This window comes from Neomonachus schauinslandi, chromosome 7 (genome assembly GCF_002201575.2).
Source record: "Neomonachus schauinslandi chromosome 7, ASM220157v2, whole genome shotgun sequence".
NCBI lineage: Eukaryota > Metazoa > Chordata > Mammalia > Carnivora > Phocidae > Neomonachus > Neomonachus schauinslandi.
In genome coordinates this window covers 109,597,708-109,619,539 of record NC_058409.1, presented here as the reverse complement: position 1 = coordinate 109,619,539, position 21,832 = coordinate 109,597,708, and the positions used below count along the sequence as shown (strand labels likewise).

Here is a 21,832-nt window from a genome sequence, read left to right as displayed (position 1 = left end):
ACATCTAACTCCTTCTGTCATACTTCTTTGCTCACCAAACTCCTCTGTGATCTGATTGGGTTTCTGAGTGAGCTGGCCCCATGGAGGGAGTCTCTGAGAAACTGACCATTGTCCATCGGGCTATCAGAGAGAGCTTCCTCTCAGAGTAGGTGCTGTGGTTGGGTGACTCCATCTCTACTACCAAGTCAGCCCTCAGCACAGTGAAAAATGGAGTTTCCAGAGCTGTTAAGCCAAGATCTGGCCCTAAGACTGAGGTGGCATGCAAAGGACAGCTGTCGCCAAGCCACACAGATCAGCCATTATGTATGAGTCGCTGGTACTCGTGGAGCCATCCATCCATCCGTTGAATGTGAGGGGCCCGGGATATCCCTGTGCAAGGCCAGCCCACTCGTGTCTGCCTTCATGGAGCTTGAGTATTGCTCTGGCCACGTACCAAGGGTGTTTCTGCTAGAGCAGAAACAGTAAAAGAACTTTACCCACCAGGATTTTCTGGATTTCTTCATTGTCACACTTCACATGGTATTTTACCATGTCCTGGAAAATATCCTTCCTGTTTTCAAGTCTGTTCATTGACTCATAGGTGTCAGGGTTTAAGACGGACCAGCCCAGGAATTGAGCCAAAGACTGAAAGGAAAGAAAAGAAGAACATCCAGAGGCAGAACATCCAGGCTTGATCCTGTCTTTGCAACTTAGGGCAAGACTCCAGGATTCCATTTCCTCAGCTGTACGATGGGTTTGATCAGCTGGGTGTTGCCCTCCTCGAAGAGATGGTGTGAGGATGAAGATCAAACAATGGATGGGAATGCACTTTAAAATAAAGTTCCAACACACATAAAGCATCATTCTTATCTGTAATAACTTTACCCAAGTATGTGTACCCATGTGGGAACAGGAGGCATATGGGAACTCTGTACTTTCTGCTCATTTTTGCCATGATCCTAAAAATGCTAAGAGGTAAAGTTTATTAAGTAAAATTTGTTTCAAAGAGAATGTGGATTTCTCTGACAGCACATGGTAGTGCAGAAGTGGGAGCAAAGAGAGCGGACATTTAGGCTGAGTCAGAGTCGCATCGAAAAGGTAAGCTCCCACCCCTTCCCAAGTGAGGGCCCCCCACATGCTGGCAACAAGCCAATGCTGCAACCCAATGGCAAAGGCCTGCTCCCAAACCATACCTCCATGAGGGTCTCGTCCATCTCATCAAAGGGCTTCCCATCTTTGCGATTGTAAAACGTGGCCACCCCAACAATTTCTTCCTTCTTGTTCACAATTGGCATAGAAAGGACATTCTTAATCATCCATCCGGACTCATCCAGAGGCTCTTTCTACAGGAGAAGCCAGAGTAGGTTACAAATCTGTTACTGTTCAGGAGGACCTTTCATTCAGAAGTCTGGCCAGAACTGGCCCTAGAAATAGCAGTCAGAAAAGGACAAAGGAACAATAATTCTGTCTGCTTGTTATCAACAACATATGCAACAACAGAGGAGGAGCAGAGGGGTTCCAATGAGTTTAAATACCATATAGTTCACCAGCCTCTGTGAGTCAGAACTTTCAGACTTTCTGCCATGCCAGCTATTTAGGTCTGTTTAAAAAGTGCCTGTGCTTTCCAGGTAATATCTATAAAATGAAAACTGCAAAACAACTAGGGTCTGTGGATAGGTGGTAAACAAAGCAGATTGTGGCTATGTCAACAAAACCTTTGGCTTAATGATGGGCTCTGTGCTTTGTTTTCCACCTGCCTGCTCTGAGAAGAGGTTAAGGTAATCTGGAGTGTTTCACCTGCTTCTGATCGTTCAGAGTCTCTCATTCACGGTGTCTCCCACACGCTACCAGTGCTGGAAAGGGCTTAACAAAGCCATCATTAAAGATCTTGTTTGTGGGCGCCTGGGTGGCTCAGATGGTTAAGCGTCTGCCTTCGGCTCAGGTCATGATCCCAGGGTCCTGGGATTGAGTCCCACATCGGGCTCCCGGCTCAGCGGGGAGCCTGCTTCTCCCTCTGACCCTCTCCCCTCTCATGCTGTTTCTCTCTCGCTCGCTCTCTAAAAAATAAATAAAATCTTTAAAAAAAAAAAAAAAAGATCTTGTTTGTTTGTTTCTTGACTCTGTTTTTTTTTTTTTTTTAAGATTTTATTTATTTATTCATAAGAGACAGAGGCAGAGGGAGAAGCAGGGAGCCTGATGCGGGACTCGATCCCAGGACCCCAGGATCATGACCTGAGCCGAAGGCAGACGCTTAACCATCTGAGCCACCCAGGTGTCCCTGTCTCTTGACTCTTGACGTGACTTCCTGGGTTACTTTTGGCCTGTCATTTTATCTCAGTGGGCCTCAATTGTCTCATCTGTAGATGGGGATGGTAGCAAGAATCTCTGGCTCACGGAACAAATGAGACAAGGGAGCTGAAATATCTCGGTCAGTCGTAAGGTGTCCCTTTGTGAGTCATTTCCCCTCTGTCTGAGCCTCTCACTTTTATCATTTATAACATGGCAATGACTGGACTAGGTCATTTCTAGGCTCTTTTCTCATGGATTCGTAAAATATTAAACGTTTAACTGAGCTAGAAATCGAAAAAACCAAGGCAAATGAGGCACAAAAGTTATCCTCAGGTTGCTCATAATCTGGAAGGTAAGCGAGCAACTGCACAGCAGGTGGGGAGTTTCTTATCGTTCTGGGGGAGCCAGAGGAGGGAAGGAAATCAAGGAAGGCTTCCTGTACTTGGAGAGTCTTCCAATTCCAAAGTTCTAAGATTCTTAAGGTGGTGAGATGGTGATGAGGATAATGATGATTTCAGTAACACTGGAACTCAGCACCTGGTGGGAAAGTGACTCCAGGAGGATGCAGATTACAGCCCAAAGAGCAAGGGGCTGTTGGTCAGGGAACAGGAGTTCCAGCTCTGCCTTCCCCCCAAGTCTCTACCTAACCTTCGGGGAACCCCTTCCTTCTGAAGGCCATGATAAGGAGACAGGTTTTATTGAAAGCCAAACAAGAAAGCATTAAGGATTTTTAAGCAGAGAAGTTACTTGATGCAGCCTGAGTTTCGAAAAATTACTCAGGCTACTTTATAGAGGATGAGTTGGAGGAAGAAGCCTAGAATCTAAAAACAAGATCAGATTTGATTTTTTTAATGTGGGTAAATGGAATTAATTGGGTAGGGACCAAGTTCTGTATGGTTATAGTCAGGTTAGCCGCTCTCGGCAACAATTGGAGCTCGTCACATGGATACGATCAAAATCCCAACACAAGACACAACGTTAACTTTGGAAGGATATCCTTGCTAAGCTCTTTCATGATGTTCCTCAAAGAGTAAAAAAATAATTCACTAATTTTTCTAAGAGTCATTATTTTCTTCTTAATTATTTCCTAATTGCTAATGCTTTTTCTTCCATCTGGCAGGCTAACCTCAACAAATATTGATAGGCCACCTGGAGCTGAAGATATTAAGAAAGATAAGGCCCAACCTTTGACCAAAGGAAGCTGATATTCTGCTGAGAGGAATTAATCTGAAAGCAAAGAAGGGTAATAAAAGATAAAGTAAGGGGAATATAGTATGGAGAACTCCAGGCCACGTGTCATCTGTCCTCGCCGTGTGTCATCTGGCTTTGGTCTACTTCTCTAGAATCTCCTCCTGCCACTCTCCATGCTACCTCTCACTTAGATTCATAGGGCTACTCTAGGTCCTTCCAATAAGCTCTCTCTTTCCTGTAGTCTTCTCTCCTTTCTTTGCTGCCCCAACATAATTGCTCAGGGACATTCCTTGATTCCTTCCAGATTAAGTCAGGTCCCCAGAAAGATTCCCTCCTCTATCCTTCTGTCCTTTTTTGACCAGCACTCCATGGCCTTTCTCCCCATGGAGATAAAGACCATGTCTGTCTGGTCCACCATTGCGGCCAGTGTAGCCCTGTGTCAAATCCTGGCACAGAGAACGCCCTCCATAAACACTTGTGAAAAAGACAGATAAAATCAAATGGAGTGCTAAACAGTATTCCGTGAAAATCCCAAAGAGACAGAAATGATATTAGCCAGAGGAAACAGAATAAGACTTCATAGAAGTTTCATAGCATTTGAGGTTGTACTGAAGGGCAGAGAGTATTTGGGCAGGACAGGATGGTTCCGGGGCAGGGGAACAACATAAGCAAAGGTCCAGAGGCCAGAAAGCAAAGCGTGTGAACATTAAAACCAAATGGAATCTTGGAATTTACCAAAGTAACTCCCTCCCCACTTCCATGGGCACATGGTTTTTTTTCCATCCGTGTTTTTTTTTTTTTTTAAAGATTTTATTTATTTATTTGAGAGAGAGAATGAGAGACAGAGAGCATGAGAGGGAGGAGGGTCAGAGGGAGAAACAGACTCCCTGCTGAGCAGGGAGCCCGATGCGGGACTCGATCCCGGGACTCCAGGATCATGACCTGAGCCGAAGGCAGTCGCTTAACCAACTGAGCCACCCAGGCGCCCCTCCATCCGTGTTTTTACTTTGTTGAGACTGCTTCCCAATAAATAGATGGATTTTAATGTATTCAAACCCTCTTTGGGGGTATTCAAACCCTCTTTGAGGGAAAAAATATCAGACGACTAAGAGACCAAAGAAATAATGACTTACCTGGAATGTAAAAAAGTCCTCCTCAGGCGCATTCATGATGTTGCAAATCTGAAAGCCATGAAGAGAAATAATGGAGCCGTGATTAGACTCGATAGCATTCCCAGTGAGCCCTGTGTGCTATCTTCAGAAACGCTACGTCCTTGCCCAAGGCGTTCACATTCTTTTCCTCAGGTAGACATGCCCAAGATGGCTTTCAATGATTAACTGAGGCTACTGAACAGAAAAGCTACCTTATGAACATTATTTCTTGCCATTTGCTTCACTCCTTAGTCATTTCCAAGCTTTGAAAAAATTGAGGCTATAGTTTGTCATTTTTAATAGCCGTATGGTATCTCATTTTGTTGTTTCTCTTTTGTTAAATATTTGGATTGTATCCAATTTTTGTCATTATTAGTGTAAATAATGCCACTCCAAGCATCTTTAAACCAATTACACTTAGGTTTGGTATTGTTTGTTTTGTAAAGAAGGAGTTTTTTCTTGGGGTATAAACCCCGAAGGAGAATGAGAAATAAAAGGTGTTGTAGCTCTGGTTTTATGTTGCCAGACTCCTCTCCTAAAAATTGAACCAGTTTACCCTACCATACATAGGGGACTTAGCTGACACTCCAGAGCCCTGCCCATGGGACCTCTGTGTACAGTTGCATAGTGTGTGTACTGCACAAAAACATCTCACTGAGGGGCTGACTGGGAGCTGAAATCCAGCCTGTTCTTGACTCAGCCTGTTTGCAGAGCCATGCTCCTCGTCTTTCTCTTTTTGTCCACTGAGAAGTGGTACTTTTTTCTAGTTCTCAAAAAGGCACCAATATGAGCTTGAAGTAACCCAGCCAGTCCCACTGGCCCTGACCATCCTGTGGTCTCAGAGGGTAAGCTGTCTCTGCTCCTGTTCCAGAACTGGCCTCTCTTTAGACCAATTCCATTAGTTGCCATTGTTCCCTCCTGATCTCCGACCTCTCCGAGGGCTCTTTCCCTTCAGCCATGAGCTTGCTTGAGTCTTTCCCATCCTGGAAAATGAAATCCTCCCTCAACCCAAACATGGTCCCAGTAGCAACCATCCAGGCTTTCTCCTGTTCTTTTCTTTTGCGATTCTCTACCTCCTCATTACACATTCACACCTTGGCAGACCACATGCTGGTCTCCACATCCACCTCACCACCAAATATGCTCTCATCGGGGCCACCAGTGATCTAACTGCCAAACTCAATAGGGTTTTCAGTTCTTATCTTGCTAGATCATTTTTGCTGCATTTGGCCATCTCTCTACTTCCTTGGTTTCCATGACACTACTCGCTCCCGGATCTCCAGATACCTCTGAGCCCTCCTTCTGTCCTCCCTCACACATTCCTCTTTCTCCACCTAATCTTTAAATGCTGGCATCCAACAGTATCCCACCCCAGGTCCCTCTCACTCTCCCTGGTTGACTTCATTCACACACCTGGTTTCAGGTACCATCTGGTCCTGATATCTTCCAAATCCCTATCTCCGTCCCTCCTCTCTCCCACAGCTTCAGAGTCATCTCTTCAGCTGCCTACTGGACATTTGCTGCTGAAAAATGTCTCAGTGTCACCTTGTCTGCAACTTACCTCCTCATCTTGCATCCAAACCTGATGGCAGCACTACTTATCCAACCCAGAAGCCCGAAATTGGCTCTGACTCTTCTTTCTCCCTCCCTCTCTGCTCACAATCGCAAAGTCCTGCCAGTTTTACCCTCCCGGTATTAGATCTGATCCCTGATCTCCCTCTCTCCATCTTGTCTCTGTCAGACTTGTGTGAGTATCAAACGAGCAAATTTATTTACTGCGTGGCTCCTAGGCACTCAATGGCTGTGTGCCATGCTGGTACTCTTCACTGTCTGTGCCCTTGCTGAGATGCTCCTTTTCTCTTGCTTGTAAGGATATATTTTGTGCTCTGCCTCTTAATCCCTTCAGATCTCTCCGAGTTATCTTTTTAAAATGAAAATTGACTATGCCAATCTCTTGCTTAAAAGCTCATTGTCTACAGATTAACGTCCCACCCCCACGACCTGGCATCCAAGGTCACTGCTATCTGGCGCTCCCCTCCCCCTCAAGCCTCATCTCTTGACCTCTTCCTCTCTCAAACCTAATATTCCAGCCACACTGGACTGTACACACCATGCCAGTCAAACCTCCAGGCCTGGGTTTGCTCACGTTGTTGCCTTCATCTTGAATCCCCTTTCCTGTTCCTGCCCGCCTAATAACCTATTTATTTTAAAACCACTCAGACTAACACTCTAGGAAGAAAAGCCTGGTTTATATGCCTCCTACTTTGTGTTCCTAGAATATACCCAGTATATCTCTCTTGTGTCCTCATCACATTGTATATAAGAATCTGTTTAAAATATCTCCCCCTTCGATTATGAGCTTCAGAACAGAAGTTGTATCTGGTACATCTATCTGTCTATCCCCAAAGCCAATGACAGTGCCTGGTACCTAGAAAATATTCACTATATAAACTTCTGGCTATGTGAGCAGCATTGAGTAGTGTGTGCCTGGGGAAGGATAAAGGGGTGACTGGGCTCAAATATGGGGGTGATGTGCAGCTAACAGACAAGACCTTTCTCTCTAGGGCAGGGGATGCTTACTCCATTTTTGACCCCGAGTGGGTGGGGCGTGGTGGGAGATGGAGCATTTGAGCTCTGCTATACATGGTACAGCTGGAAATATGGCAGGGATGAGGGGTAAAGAGTGGCAACTGAGTCTCTGGAATGAGAGGCTGGGACTGGGTCTGTGGTGAGCCTGGGAGACCAGTCTGCCATTTGCTTTTGTCCCTGACACACGAGCAAGTATCTTTAATTGTCAGTGAGACTAAGCACCTTCCCATCTAAGGATTATTTCTCTGTGTATTTCATATTTCCTCAGATGTCAATTCTCTGTTCATGTCCTTCGACCAAGTGTCAAGTGAGTTGAGAAATGAGAGAGTCAGGCTTTGAGAGACCCACACTTCCCATCGTGTTTCCCACTCTCTCGATCTGAAATCCTTTTACTCTTCCAACTGATTCAAGACTCTCCCTCTTCCAAGTTGTGTTACTTACCAGGCCATTCTGGGCAACATAAGTGGGCAGACCACTTACTAAAGCCCAATGATCAGGAGGTGGATTCCTGTAAAGGCCAAAGACAACTGGTAACTTTTGATGTAGGGACAGTTGGACTAAAACCTTGAATCTGGGTCTTTGCCCCTCTCTACTCTCATGGCTCTCAAGTCCTGCTTACATTCCCTATGCCTGAATGAGCCCCAAATCTTGTCTAAGCATCTTAATGTTTCAAATTTAGACATGGAAAAAAAAGCATGATGAATACATTTTATGATGGCACACTGAGTGTGATTATCCAAGAAAAGGGACAACATTGATTGCTGAACAAAAGCAGGCACCATCTTTTCCCTCCATTAATACACAGAGAGAGGTAGCTTAATTCCATAGAGAGACTGAGGGAACTCATCTACCGTGAACTCCTACCACGCACCGAGCACTAAGCTGGGTGCTTTACGTATTTATTTATCCCTCACGACAATATTACAATTTTTGGTATTATTATCTTTTATTTATTGTAAGATTATACTTTTTTGTTGTGAGAAAAGATATAAATGTGGAAAGATGCATTAAGATCTTCATGAATCGTTCATTTGTCTTTTTCTGTTTTAATTTCTGGGCTTATGTTTATTCTTTGGGCTTATTTTTTTGCTGATTTGTTAATTTCTTTTTTTAAAAATATTTTTATTTATTTTTTGACAGAGAGAGACACATCGAGAGAGGGAACACAAGCAGGGGGAGTGGGAGAGGAAGAAGCAGGCTTCCCATGGAGCAGGGAGCCTGATGCGGGGCTCGATCCCAGGACCCTGGGATCACGACCTGAGCCAGACGCTTAACGACTGAGCCACCCAGGCGCCCTTTGTTGTTAATTTCTTGAGATGATGTGATAGACCGCTCTTGTCTGTCCCTCCAGATCGACTCTTGAACCCTCCCCTCCCTGTGCCAGGAGGCCAATCTGTATAGACTACATCCACAGGGCTCCTGGCTTTCTAGCTTCTAGTTGCATATGAAGACTATTCTAGTTAGTTTTTTGTTATTGGTTTCTAGGATAATTTCATTGTGACCAGGGGACATTCTATGTATTATTTCAGTCTTTTGAAATATATGAAGTTTACTTTGTGGCCCATTTATCACCAGTTATTATAAATGTCACACATATGCTTGAAAAGACTGAGTGTCCTCTGGTTTTGGGGATGGAGTGCTGTGTTCTCTCTATATCCATTCAATTAAGTTTAATTGTGTTATTTAAATATTCTATATTATGTTTTAGTCTGCTCCTCCTATCAATTAGCAAACATGGATCTGCCTATATCTTCTTATATTGCTGTCACCTTTTGCTTTTTTTTTTTGAGGCCATGTTATGAAGTGTATACAGATTTAGAATTGTAATATCTTCCAGTAATAGCCAGGTGAATTAACCCCTTTATCATTAAGAATTGACTATATCTCTACTTGTGCTCTTTGTTGTATTATCTAATTTTATCTGATATCTGATATTAACATAGTTATATTAGTTTTTTCTATTAGCATCTGCATGTATATATTTTTTTTCTTTCTTTTACTGCCAACCTCTCTGCATTCTTGTCTTTTAGATAGGTCTCTTATAAACAGGATGTACAGTATTTCTTCATACCTAGAAAGTCAACTGTTCCTAGACAGACCATTTCCTACATGTAACTAGAAAGATAAAATGCTGCCAGTTCATCTGTGATGCAATGTTTTTTGAACTTGTAATTATTACCTTATTAATATCAACAGGGATCTTTTAGAATTTAGAAATAGATTTTTTTTTTAAGAAAATCAGCCATTAATAGTCTTTTTTTTTTTTAAGATTTTATTTATTTATTTGAGAGAGAGAATGAGATAGAGCATGAGAGGGTCAGAGGGAGAAGCAGACTCCCTGCCAAGCAGGGAGCCCGATGTGGGACTCGATCCCGGGACTCCAGGATCATGACCTGAGCCGAAGGCAGTCACTTAACCAACTGAGCCACCCAGGTGCCCTAGAAATAGATTTTTATATTCCACACTTTTCCTATCTTTTTGTGCCACTCAAAGCAACTTTCTGTTTCAGTGCTGCATTATGGTATATAATCTCTTCAAGTTACTTAAAAAAAATAAAAAGATTATTTATTTGAGAAAGAGAGAGAGCGCAGAGTGAGAGGGAGAGTTTTAAGAGTTTTAAGCGGACTCTGAGCTGAGTGAGGAACCCCATCGGGGTTCAATCTCATGACCCTGAGATCACAACCTGAGCCAAAACCAAGAGTTGGATGCTTAACTGACTGCACCGCCCAGGCGCCCCTCTTTAAGTAACTTTATATGGCAATTAAATTCAATGTGGGTACAACCAATAGTGCACATAACTCAACTGAAGTCCTAATATCAATGGTCATGGCCAAGTTCATACGTAAACAGGCAATAATAGTTACATCATAACTGCCATCTGGCTGACAGCAATCATACAGTGTCATTGATTCTATTCCAGAAATGTCAAAAAGGGGGCGCCTGGGTGGCTCAGTCGTTGGGCGTCTGCCTTCGGCTCAGGTCATGATCCCAGGGTCCTGGGATCGAACCCCGCATCGGGCTCCCTGCTCGGCGGGAAGCCTGCTTCTCCCTCTCCCACTCCTCCTGCCTGTGCTCTCTCTCTCGCTGTGTCTCTCTCTGTCAAATAAATAAAATCTTAAAAAAAAAAATGTCAAAAAGTAGAAAATGATGCATCTTAGAATCAATGAAATGTGATAGATTTCTTTCTTTCCGGCCGGCAATCTTTGTCATTTAATTGGAACATTTAGTTGATTTACATTTAAAGTAATTATCAATATATTTTGGTTTAAATATTACCTTAATGTGCACTTTTTATTTTTTCCACCTGCTCTATGTTCTCTCTAAACCTTACTTTGTCTTCTTTTGGTTTGATTAACCATTTATTTAGTATTCGTACAGATGGCGTATACTTTGGCAGTCATTTAGGATAGCTGCGAATATTCTGGCTCTCACTCCTGGCACATGAGAGGGTTGCATTCTCTGTCCACTTGAGGTTGGGTGCGGCCATATACTAACTCTGGCCAGTGAAACGTGAGAAGTGAAGCGCGCCACCTCCAGAGGGATGTTTAAGAGCCAGTGTGTGTTTTGTTGTGTTCTCGCTTTCCCTCTGGCAAGTTAGTCAACCTCGCAAGGTTCAAAATGGTGGCTGCTCCACCAGCTGTGGTCCCTGCCTGGCTACCGTCCATGCAGGATACTCCAGCCACACCCACCAACCAGCGATTTGCAGGCAGTGGGGTGATAAATAAGTTTTTACTGTTTATACCACTAAGGTCTTAAGGTTTTGTTACCATAATGTAGCCTGGCCTGCTTTGGCCGATACAAAAATTGCTCTCAGAAACAGGGTGCTGGCATAACAAAGAACCTAAAATAGGTGATATAGCTTCGGGACTCTGTGGAAGGTAGCAAAGTGAGTGTGTGTTATCAGAAGCTAGAAGGATATGATGCTTGATAAACAGTGGTAAAACACTGTGGAAAACTGTGACCTGTGGTAACTAGTAACAACAGATAAAGAGTTTAATAAACTTATATCTCTAGAAAAGAAGTTAGAATGGTTAAAGAGTATGCATTTGACAAGGTTAAAAAAAAAAAACATGGGTGCCTCAGTGGCTCAGTTGGTTAAGCGTCTGACGCTTGATCTCAGCTCAGGTCTTGATCTCAGGGTCATGAGTTCAAGCCCGGCATTGAGCTCCATGCTGGGTGTGGAGCCTACTTAAAAAAGAAAGAAAGGAAGGAAGGGAGAGAGAGAAGGAGGGAGGGAGGGAGGGAGGCAGGGATAAGCTTAGAAAAGAATCCGTTTTCATGCAAACAGGAATGAACAGAGAGAACCCAGAAACTAAGGACCTTGAAGCAACTTCTCAGCCCCAACCAGTTACAGATAAACCTGTGAACTGGATTGTCTGTGTGACAGGATTATCATCCTTCAGTCCAGTGATGACCAAGATCAACTCCCATTGTGGCCTCTCATACCCACTGTTTAAAGATTAAGGTGACCGAAGGTAAATCCCACAGTCTGATTTTGGCCTGGAGGTGTCTGCAAGTCAGTTCAGAAAGTGAGCCAGTTTCAAGGCAGAACTGTGAGTGTCCTGTTAGCACAGAGAAGATTTCAAATAGATAGCAAGGCAGCTAGGTTTCTGACAGTGATCTACTGACCGAAAAAAGTACAAAAAAGTACAAGCTTCTACTAAAGAAGGTTCTTGACTGTTAGAATCTTAAAATGGCCTTGGAGTCCTTACCACGTAGAGGGAGGTGGAAGCCTCGCCCTCTGGGAATTCTTTCCTTTCCATCCTCCATGGTCCGTTAAGAAGAGGACAACAGAGAATGAGCTTTCCTTGCACCAGCTTCTTGCCTTTGCCTCACCTCCCTGGCTGGGCCCCAGATGTGCCTCCACAGGAAACCACTGGAAAGCCCTAATCAGATCCCACCGTCTCGTTCTGTAGACGGGGAACTGAGGCCTGAGACCGGAACTCCCAGGAGCTGACTCAACAACATGCAGCGTCTTTTCCCAACTCGTATGGTCTTTCTACTCTTCCACACTGTCTCCTTACTGCTCTTCCTGTCTCTGACCAAGTGTGTGGCCCTCTTGGGTTTGCTTAGTGTTGATCTTGGAATGAGTATCAATGGACATCCATAACATGCTTACCATTCTACCTGTTTTGAGGAGAAACTTACGGGATTACTTTGATGTCTTCTTTGCCATGTAGGATGTAGTCAATGACCTTGTAAAAGTTGATTTCCTAGACAAAGGAGATAAAGAAATCTATAACATGAGAGCCAGAGACAGAACTTCAGCACAAGGGTGTCCATGAGACAGGGCTTGTTCTTTACTGAATACCCTGTGGTTTTCCAGAAACACCAGCCTGGCCCTCTCAGGGCGTATCCCGGCTGCCTCTGGAGCTCACTGTCCTCAGCTGACTCATGATTCAGCGTGCTTAACCTTCAAACCAGCCCACCGTGGCCAGGCAGGGGCTGGGATCTGGGAAAGAGGGATAGGAAGTGTTCCAAGGGGAGCTGGGGGTTGAGCACAAGGAGAAAGAGAGAAAGACTGCTTTCTGGAGTCCAGGGAGAGAGGGAGGTGGAAAGGATACTCCTGTCCATTTAGAGTTGTGGTCAACTCAGCCATCCCTGCAGAGCTCAGCTCCATCGTTCCAGCCCCCCTTTCTCCTTGACTCCCATCACTCAGCTGCTCTCTTTGCTGTGTCAGCTCTTCCAGACTTGTCCTTCCAAACTTACTTCATGCCCCCCAACCCACTTTCCACCTCTTCCATCCTTCCCACCTCCTTGCACCATCAAAACTCCCATCTTCTAAAGTAGATCTGTTCAGTTACATGACTTCCTAACGTGAAGTGGGATATTGGCAGTGGGATACTGGATATTCCCCTAACCAGGGAAAATTCTATCACCTTATTAGATCGTCTGAACACCCAGCTGCGATGGGCAGGTTAAAAACCATTTTACAAATGGGAAAAATGAAACCCAGAGAGAGGAAGAAAGGGACTCATTTTATAGTAGACAGTGAGTCAGGACAGGAGTGAAACCCTTGACTCTTACTCTCAGGGCTCTTTCTGTGACACCACTTAAGGTTAACCTTATGTTAACCTAAGATAGTGTTTTACTCTCTGCATCACTCTCACCCTGAACAGGGCTATTCAAAGCATGGACCCTGGACTGGGACTATCATTTGGTACCATTCCATGACGAGATAAAAACAGAAATTGAGAGTCAGTGTTTAGAAACTTGTATATAGCCGTTTGACTGAGTTAAGTTAGGTCTGTTGAGACTGATAAAAAAAAGAGGAGGGGATTTACGATTTGCATGTCTTTGAAATTTTTAATTTTTCTGGTTATATAGTGTGATCCCATTTTGAAAAGTATCAGTCCAAAGTGGATTGGAAATTAAAAAAAACAAACCAACAAAGCTGTTCCTTGAGTGCAGTATTTTGAGAAGTACTGCTCTAGAGATGTAAATGTAGATACCTGAACCCCATCTGGTCTCCTGACTCACAACCTCCACAAAGAGAAACTCCTGATTCAGTCAGAGGTGTCTGAATGTCCATTTGGTTGCAGGTGATCACGACTTTCTTCAAGTTCCAGAGGCTCTGCTCCTTCTGACTAGCAGCCACTAAGACTCATGCTCTAGTCTTGGTTTTACTGTGTGCACTCCTGGGGGCTCAGTTTCCCCAGCTGGAAAACTGGTGGTATGTGTTTGTTTGAGCTGCCCTAATGGGGCAGAGCTGGGCACATGGAGATCCTGTGTCTCTCTTTGTTCTCTCTCACTCCGTTTCCTGTCGTACCTTCCTTGTTAGTCTGGCCAAGGCAAGCACTGTGGACGTGGAGGGGTCCAAAGACAATCAGAAAAGAGATAATACCCAAACTAGATAATCCCCAAAGGTCTTCCCAGCTATGATTCTAAGATTGTGGTTGAATGATTAGCCATATCCCTCGTAGATTAAAATGCATATCTCCTTTGACACGGCGATTCCATGTGTGGTCATGAATCCTAGAGACACACTTCTAAATGTGGGTAAAATCATCCTTTGCCCCAGCCAGGGGTCTCAGCCAGACTGCTTTCAGAAGTCTGGAGCCACCGTAATGCTGTCATCAGGAGGGTGGCCGCCCAGCGCCTGCATCCAGTGGATACTCTGCATGTCTCCAGAACAATGTAGTTGTATGTGTGCTGAGAGAGGAAGGGGCCGAAGTCTCGTCAAGCTGGGAAAGTCAGGCACAAACCAGAAGCATCCCATTTGTTGGGGGTGATGCTGGTGGTGGAATTCTAGGAATATCTGGGCATCTGTAGATGTTCCTGAAAGGACAGACTGCTCCCACTGGCTGCCTCAGGGGAGGCTGGACTTCCATGGTCTATCCTTTTGTACAGTGTGAGCTTTTCACAGGCTCATGTATCGCCTTTTCAGTAAATGTAAACAAATCGTGCTGTGGACATTTTTGAAAGGGAAGTTGTATCCTGTAGGCAGTTCCTGAAAGCAAAGGTGGCGGTCGGCATTGTCGGCAGGGACCTGGTAGAGCTGAGTGGCCCTCTGTGGGGCAAGGGAGGCCGGCTTCTCTGACCTTCTCCGCCCTCCTCGGGTCTTTGTTTTAGCTCATCTGTCCTCGGGTCTGGGCTGCTCCCTGAGACCAGCTGCTGGCTCCCTGGGCCGCCCTCCCCCGCCCGCCCCCCCTCGCCAGGCTTCCACCTCCAGGGGTCTCTATGAGACTCCTTCAGAAAGGTTAGAAATGGATTTTTGTCTTCTTTCTGAAGCCCACAGGAGAATCAGTTTACTTTCACAGAAAGCAACAAAAAAATCAGTGTACTTTAGGTAAATAGGGCTTTTCCATACACTGCAGCTCAGCCCAGTTGACTTCAAGGCCATATTCACGTTAAGAATTTACCAGCCTTTGGGGGCGCCTGGGTGGCTCAGTTGGTTAAGCGACTGCCTTCGGCTCGGGTCATGATCCTGGAGTTCCGGGATCGAGTCCCGCATCGGGCTCCCTGCTCGGCGGGGAGTCTGCTTCTCCCTCTGACCCTCCCCACTCTCATGTGCTCTCTCTCATTCTCTCTCTGTCAAATAAATAAATAAAATCTTTAAAAAAAAAAAAAAAAAGAATTTACCAGCCTTTGGAAAGTCAAAACTGAGCCATCAATGAGCTCCTTTGTTACCTTCCACCTGAGCAGCTGAGACTACAACACAAGGGGCTTTGAAAGAGCCAAAAACACAGCCATAGCAAAATTATCCTGCAGAGAAATATACCAGTTTTTAAACAAGTGCTGTTTTTTGGTTTTTTTCCACAAAGCCTAATCAGCCTGTGTAACCTTTTAATAATGAAAACACACACACGTACAACGTTTTACTTTTTAAAAGGAGATGAGGGGCTCAGTCGTTAAGCGTCTGCCTTCGGCTCAGGTCATGGTCCCAGGGTCCTGGGATCGAGTCCCATATCGGGCTCCCTGCTCCGCGGGAGGCCTGCTTCTCCCTCTCCCATTCCCCCTGCTTCTGTTCCCTCTCTCGCTGTGTCTCTCTCTGTCAAATAAATAAATTAAAAAAATAAATAAATAAAAGGAGATGAAGTGAGGTGTAGCTGCTGTTGGTGATCTTTAGACTCACGATTTGGAGAGGCTAATTGGTCAAAGTCCAGACCAAAGCTGTATTTCTCACGTGAATGTGGCACTTAAAGTGTGAGGCTGTTAGATGGCCAGAGGGAATGCTAAAAAGCAGGACTGTAATGAGTTACCGGAAAGAAAAGCATCCTGCATTTAAATTTGTGCAAATGAATTGACCCCTCATAACCTCAATCTCCTCAACCATGAAATGGAAATCATGAGGATACTTCCTTTATGAACCTGTTGAGAAGAGTAAATAACATAGTCCAGGTAAAGTGCCAGCAGATAATGAGATTCAACGTTGGAAGCCATGATGATTGTTTGCCTATTACATGTCAGCGTGTGGTTTGTTACAGCTATCATGGCCTGGCCAGGCCATCTTGATTATCCAGGCATTACAGATGAGGAAGGTGAGGTTAAGAGAGGTTGTCCAAGGCCACGTAATTGGCTGGCGAAGCGGGGATCTGAACTGAGGCTTGCTCTTTCCAAGCCCAGTCTTTCTAAAAGATCCACTTTGGGCCAATCCTGTCATGCTGGGTCTGGGCCCCAGCTCAAGCCTATGTGTGTCTCCTCCCTAGCTGTGTCCTAGACTTAGAACTGACCTTGGAGATGAGTTCAGTGACAGATAGATGAGAAAATTGAGTTCACCCCACAGGTTAGCAACCAAACCAAACCAAAGTCCTTTGCCCTCTGGCCTTCACCATCACAACCTAATGCCTCATACTGTTGCAAGGACAGAGCCCTTGCTACCTGAGATGTAGAAAGGTTTCTGGAAAGGACAGTCTTAACCATAAGTGCGCTAGTCACCTCGGGGAAACCGATCAAATGGTGGGCAGCATTTCCTGGACTGGCGCTCAGTAAGAAAATGTTCCATTCAGCTCCATCTTGAAGAGCCGGATAATTCAGAGCCCAGCATTTCTCTGGCCATCCTGGAGTTGGAGATGACCTCTGACCTCAGGGCTTCGCTCAGAGAGCTGAATATTAAAAGCAGCCTAGGAAGTTGAAGTTAACTGAAGTCGGTGGTGTCTGAAACCAATGGTGACCTCTATTCCAGTTCTTCTCCTTCTGCATTTCCAGAAGATACAGACCCAGCTCTTCCATGAATTGGAGAGAAAGCTCCGTGAGAACACATCAATCAGACCAACACGAAAAGCCGTGCTTAAAGAGAAAAGCATCCCCGAGTTGCTTTCCAACAGTAGCACGTGATGCAGTGCTTGAAGACTCCGTCTTCCCAAATGAAATCATGGAATTGTGGGGGTGGAACAGTAGTTTGAAGCATAACGAGAGCAGGTTAAAAAGTTACTTTGGATAAAGCACAGCAGATGATGTAGATTTCCAGAGTGAACTCTTCCTGGTGTGTTCATGAAGCTCACAGGCAAGGGTGTTAATTTTGAATTCTTGGAGTTTGAATTAAGACTAAATAAACTCTATCATACACACATATTCACCCACGGGAGCATGCACGCACACATTAATTTGGGGTAGGGTTAGGGTTGGCTGGGTGGAATGAGGCCTCCTAGCAGAAACTGACACACAATTTCAGACAGGCTAAAAGATCTTGTGGGGCAAGCACAAGACTGAAATTCAATTCTGGGCATGACTCTGCTGCTTACTTGTCCTATGTGGCCTCAGCTACGGTCATTCAGTCATTCTACAGGTTCCCTAGGCTGTTTGAGTGACAGATCTGATTACCCCGCCTCATCTTTTCCTCCCCACAGATATCATTTCAGCTTCTCTAAGGTGTTGATGCCTCATCTTTTAAAATAAAGCAATGTGGGGCGCCTGGGTGGCTCAGTCGGTTAAGTGTCTGCCTTTGGTTCAGGTCAGATCTCAGGATCCTGGGATGGAGCCCGCTGAGTCAGTGGGGAGTCTGCCTCTCACTCTGCCCCTCCCCCCACTCATGTTTTTTTCCCCCTCTCTCTCAAATAAACGAATAAAAATTTTTAAGAATAAAATCTTTTTTTTTTAAAAGGTTTTATTTATTTATTTGACAGAGAGAGACACAGCGAGAGAGGGAACACAAGCAGGGGGAGTGGGAGAGGGAGAAGCAGGCTTCCCGCCGAGCAGGGAGCCCGATGCGGGGCTCGATCCCAGGACTCTGGGATCATGACTTGAGCCGAAGGCAGACGCTTAACGACTGAGCCACCCAGGCGCCCCAAGAATAAAATCTTAAAAAAATAAAATAAAATAAAGCAGTGCTATGAAAGCAGAGGTCACAAACTCTAGTGCCTGGAGAGATCTGATAGAACCATAAGTGAAAGAGGGGGCTGGGGGCAGGGGGATACAAGGGGAATGGAGGGGACTTTGGCAAACTAGAGAGCTCAGACCAGGTTCTAAGAAGGTACCTGCCACTCCGCTCCCACCAAATTTATTCTGTTGGAGCGCCTGGCTGGCTCAATCGGCAGACTATGTGACTCTTGATCTTGGGGTTGTGAGTTTAAGCCTCCCATTGGGTGTAGGGATTACTTAAAAATAAAATCTTAAAAAAAAAAAATTTACCCTGTGGGACTGTGGGTCCAGTTTCGACTGATCTTCCACTTTTAAAAAAGAAACTGAGAATCTAGATATTTATGGGAAATATCTTGATTTTTTAATGTTAAGCTACAAATTAAAAAAAAAATTTAAAAAGAAACAATTTTAAATGTATGCAGCCAAACAGGTTTATCTATTGGCTGGAATTGACCTTCTGGCTATCAATTTATACAATTAAATATTAAGGTTATTTCTAGCTCTAATTGCCTGCAATTCTAAACATTTGCTGGGTGAATCTTTGAGCAGATAGCTTTGACCTTTCTGGGGCTCTCTCCTTATCTGTGGAATGAGAATATTAATTTTTCTTTAGTCAATCCCACCACATTACTCTGAAACTCTATCAAGATATTAAAAATACCTTGCAAATTACAAGGCATGGCAATTATGAACAATTACCAGACCTTCAAGGGAAATGACCCAACCCAGAGAAGATAAATATCTAAGTGAAAAAGAAATGTCAGCAAGGTCTACAGGGCCTTACATGTGCATTCCAATAAACATTAGATCATACAAGCCAGAGAGAGACCTACCCTTCCATCCGGAGTCCTGGGACCAGAATAGGGTGGAGCCTCCCCCATCAGGACTGGCCAGACATCAAAAAATTCCTAGGAATGAGAAAGACAGTAATTACATGTCTTGAAAATAGGTCAAAGAAAGGAGATTAAGAAAAGAAGACCCACCTATATGAGTGACCTATCACTGAAATTTGGAAGGTGGGAAGAACTCACTGAAAACTAAGCTTGGAAGGGAGGCAAAGTTCATTAGCATTAGAGGATGTTGTTAGAGGATGTTGATCATGTCTGTGCTTCAAGATATTGATGAACTAAGCCTGTCTAATCATGCAGCAACAAATAGGAGCTGAGGTGGAAAACCCTCACGCTCCCCATACTGTGGGAGGGGACATGAGAAGGAAACTGGGCTCTCTTATGTCTAAGAAATTGACCTTAAGGACATGCTAAGCATGTGACAGAAGGTTTAGCTAAAACGATGTTCTCTGCAGCATCATTTATAGTAGTGAAAAGTTAGGCACAACCTAAGTGTCCAACTAAGAGGGGACATATTAGACAATTATGGTCTATCTATTAACAGTAATGCTACAGACATCTATATGTTGGTTAAAAAGAAGCCCTTGTCGCACTGATGAGTGAGAAATGTGAGGTGACAAAAAATATAGATCACGTAACCCCAATGCTTAACTATACACAGAAAATGCTCTCAAAGAATTCACAACAAAGTATCAAAAACTGGTTTTCTCTGGGTAATTGCAGTGAGACTCTATTTAGCAATTTTTTGTAATAAAATTAATCGCTTTTGGAATCAGGGAAAAAAATATCTTGCCTAAATAAGAAAGAAAAAACGATGGTGCCAAATATGGACATATAGACCCACATCTGGGCTCCAACAAGAAAGGATGACACCCTTGAGACAACTTTTAAAGATACAGGCAGGAAAGAGAAAGGGCCAGCTAAGGCATTGTATGGGCACACAGCCTCAGAAGAAGAAACTCACTGGGACACCGCACGAGCTCTTCCCTGCCACTTGTCTACTGGTTTTCCTGGGCCTGGCAGAAGAGGCCTCCATGCTTCATTGCCCTCTCTGTTCATTCATCTGTTGCTATTTAGGGATAGTGATCCATTCGTGCTGGGTCACTGTGGGTAGGATGCTAACTTCTGCTCTTGGCCTCTTTCTCATTTGGTTGGGTTACCCATTCCAACATGCAGAGCACAAGCAGAAGAAAGTCCACATGAAATTCAAACTCCATGTCCTCAAGCTTCTGTGCAGTTGGACTCTTTGTCTTGACTACACAACAGGAAGAAATTCAGTTCTGGGGAAAAATGTGCATAGGGAGCCTACCTGAGCCCCACAACATGTTTGCTGCTAGATATACAGAGACGAATAAGGCAGAGTTCACACCCTGGGGGATCTTGCTGTCTCTTGGAGGAGACAACTCAAGTAACTATAGTTAGGTAGGGTAAGACAGGGTAAGAACCAAACAGTAATGGAAAAAGAACACAAATGTTAGAGGAGCCCAGAAGAAAGACAAATACATTGGGCTGACACCCTGTGTCAAACACTGAGTGGCTTTGAAGATTGTCCCAGAGAGAAGCAGTGGGCTGGGTGGAAAGTGGGGCATATTTATGCTTGCCTTGCTCGCTCTCAATCTCTCTCTTCTTTCTTCTATTTTTAAACATCTTTATTGACAGGTAATTCATGTGCCATATAATTCACCCAGTTAAAATGTACAATTCAGTGGTTTTATTGACTTCTTTCATGTCAATAGCTCAGATAAGAGCTCTGCCTACCTTGGACCTACCTGGCAGGTCGTTAGAATGATTGTGTGCAGACCAGCCCATTTCTAACTGCTAGATTGTTCCATCTTTTGGGGATGACTAGGCAGAATATTCTTGTTTAAATGTGACTTTCCTTTTTGAGAGGGAGTTCAGAAGAAATAGAGCAGAATACAACAACACACAGCAGCCTGCACCTGAGGTCAAATTCTTTAAGGTGTGAACTGGGCACTTTTTGAATTCAACTACTCGGAAATTCTTTTGATTATGAAAGAACCATTCATTTGTATGAATTCATTCATTTGCTACTTCCTGAAGGTGTGTCAAAGGACTTATTCCTGGACTTTGTGATATTTGGCAAAATATTTGGTTCAGAAGTATGCAAAAGTCAAATGGACATCTGCACTAGAATCAGAGGTTCCCTAACATCAGTAGATAGCCCACCTGCACCAAAATCACATAAAGAACTATATTAAAAGCAAAAATCAGAAAAATTGACCCATGAGTATATGGAAATCTGGTATATGATAAAATAGCCTATCTAAATGGTGGCATTTTAAAACAGTGAAGAAAGGATAGACTATTCTTTAACTGGAGAAAAATGAGTGAGGGATAAAATTTATCCCTACCTCAAACCATACACATTCATAATTTCAAGATGAATGAAAGATTAAAATCAGAGCACATCAGATTATTTCAGATTATCTTCATCATATTAAGGCTGGGGAAGTCCTTCTTAAACAAAATCCAAAACTCGAGTGTCCAATATATACGGACACTTGATGATAGAGGTATGTTAGGGAAAGATGGTATTTTCAATAGGACAGTGGAGAAAGAATGGTCTTTTCAGTAAATGGTGCTGGGTCAATTGGATATCCATATGGAAAAAAGTTAATATTAACCCTACCTCACACTGTACATTTAAAAAATTCCAGGTAGATTATAGAGCTACATGTGAAAGTTAAAACAATGAAATTTTAGAGTTAACATAGATGAATATCTTTAATACCTTGGGGCCAGCAAAGATTTCTTAAATAGGGCACAAAAATCAATAACCATTAAAAAAAATCAATAAATTGAACTACCTTATAATTCAGAATTTACATTCACTGAAACATACTATTAAGAGAATGAATGCACAGAGTGGGAGAAGGTATTTGCAATGTGTGTATTCCACAAGGAACCCATATCTAGAATATATAAAGAATGCCTACAAATCCTAAGATTTATTTTTTTTAAATC

At 43.8% G+C, this 21,832-nt stretch overlaps 1 protein-coding gene across 1 annotated transcript in view; it reads right to left on the bottom strand.

Annotated features, from left to right (window-relative positions):
* The window catches only part of PDE6A (phosphodiesterase 6A), a 58,332-nt gene that overhangs the window by 25,449 nt on the left and 11,051 nt on the right, over window positions 1-21,832 (bottom strand). Inside the window, exons 5-10 of the mRNA XM_021697017.1 lie at window positions 18,833-18,907; window positions 12,348-12,412; window positions 7,641-7,707; window positions 4,593-4,640; window positions 1,173-1,322; window positions 481-624 (exon numbers count right to left, since the gene is read on the bottom strand). Coding sequence (XP_021552692.1) covers window positions 481-624; window positions 1,173-1,322; window positions 4,593-4,640; window positions 7,641-7,707; window positions 12,348-12,412; window positions 18,833-18,907 — 549 coding nt within the window. The remainder of the gene's footprint in view (window positions 1-480; window positions 625-1,172; window positions 1,323-4,592; window positions 4,641-7,640; window positions 7,708-12,347; window positions 12,413-18,832; window positions 18,908-21,832) is intronic.